The sequence below is a fragment of the Odontomachus brunneus genome, unplaced genomic scaffold, assembly GCF_010583005.1.
Source record: "Odontomachus brunneus isolate Ranch 3 - 2012 unplaced genomic scaffold, Obru_v1 Obru_scaffold_108, whole genome shotgun sequence".
NCBI classification, from domain to species: domain Eukaryota; kingdom Metazoa; phylum Arthropoda; class Insecta; order Hymenoptera; family Formicidae; genus Odontomachus; species Odontomachus brunneus.
The window spans coordinates 862,240-863,157 of record NW_022639558.1 but is presented as its reverse complement, the minus strand read 5'-3'; the positions used below and the strand labels follow the sequence as shown (position 1 = coordinate 863,157).

General features: G+C 27.6%; 2 protein-coding genes across 2 annotated transcripts in view; both read left to right on the top strand.

Moving 5' to 3' along the window:
- The window catches only part of LOC116849198 (piggyBac transposable element-derived protein 4-like), an 881-nt gene extending 311 nt beyond the window's left edge, over positions 1-570 (top strand). Inside the window, exon 2 of the mRNA XM_032826119.1 lies at positions 6-570. Coding sequence (XP_032682010.1) covers positions 6-570 — 565 coding nt within the window. The remainder of the gene's footprint in view (positions 1-5) is intronic.
- Positions 571-819: 249 nt separating this feature from the next.
- The window catches only part of LOC116849197 (piggyBac transposable element-derived protein 4-like), an 861-nt gene continuing 762 nt past the window's right edge, over positions 820-918 (top strand). The window contains exon 1 of the mRNA XM_032826118.1: positions 820-829. Coding sequence (XP_032682009.1) covers positions 820-829 — 10 coding nt within the window. The remainder of the gene's footprint in view (positions 830-918) is intronic.

Sequence of the window (918 nt, the reverse complement as noted above, 5' to 3'; positions counted from 1 at the left end):
ATCAAATGGATGGATAAAAAGGAAGTTTATGTATTGACAAGTATTCACGAACACCAGTTTTGTAAAACTGGTAGGAAAAACTACAAAACCAATGAAGATATTATAAAACCCGTTTGTATCGTGGATTATAACAAAAATATGGGCAAAATCGATGATATCGACAGACAATTATCTTTGACAGAATCTATTAGAAAATGTATGAAATGGTATAGAAAATTGTTTTTTCATTTGATTGATTTGATATTGATAAATTCCCACAGTTTATTCAAGATGCTCACTAAAAATGCGATTTTGTTTCCTGATTTTCGATTGAGCGTCGTAAGAGATATTTTGAAAGTAAATTCTCAAGAAGTTTCATCATTTATTTCGTCTAATTTTAGACTAAATGGACGACATTTCCCCAGAAAAATTCAAGCTTCAGATGATAGTAAAACGGTATCACGTCAATGTGTTCTATGCAGTATACACAAAAAGAGAAGTCGATCATCATATGAGTGTAAAGTATGTTGTAAAACTTTATGCATTGAACTTTGCTTTGAAATTTATCACACCAAACGATCATTGTCGTAATTTATAAAATTAAAAAAAAAAACAATAAAAGAATTTAAAAAAAATCAGAAAATAAACAAAAAAACAAAAAAAAAATAAAAAAATGAAAAAACAAAAAAAAATAAAAAAAACAAAAGCAATCAAAAATAAAAAATAAAAAAAAAGAAACATAATTTTGCCACAGCCGGTCCCAAGCCCGTGTTCAAAAGAAGAGGGTGTTTCGAAATTATACGTGATGAAAGGGGTAATTTTTGTAATATTATAAAGGTTATGTCCAGGTGTATTGTGTTTTTGACATTGGATTTTGACTCTACACCAAAAAATACATCGGAAATATATATCTGCACTTTCAAATAAAAAAAATTAAAA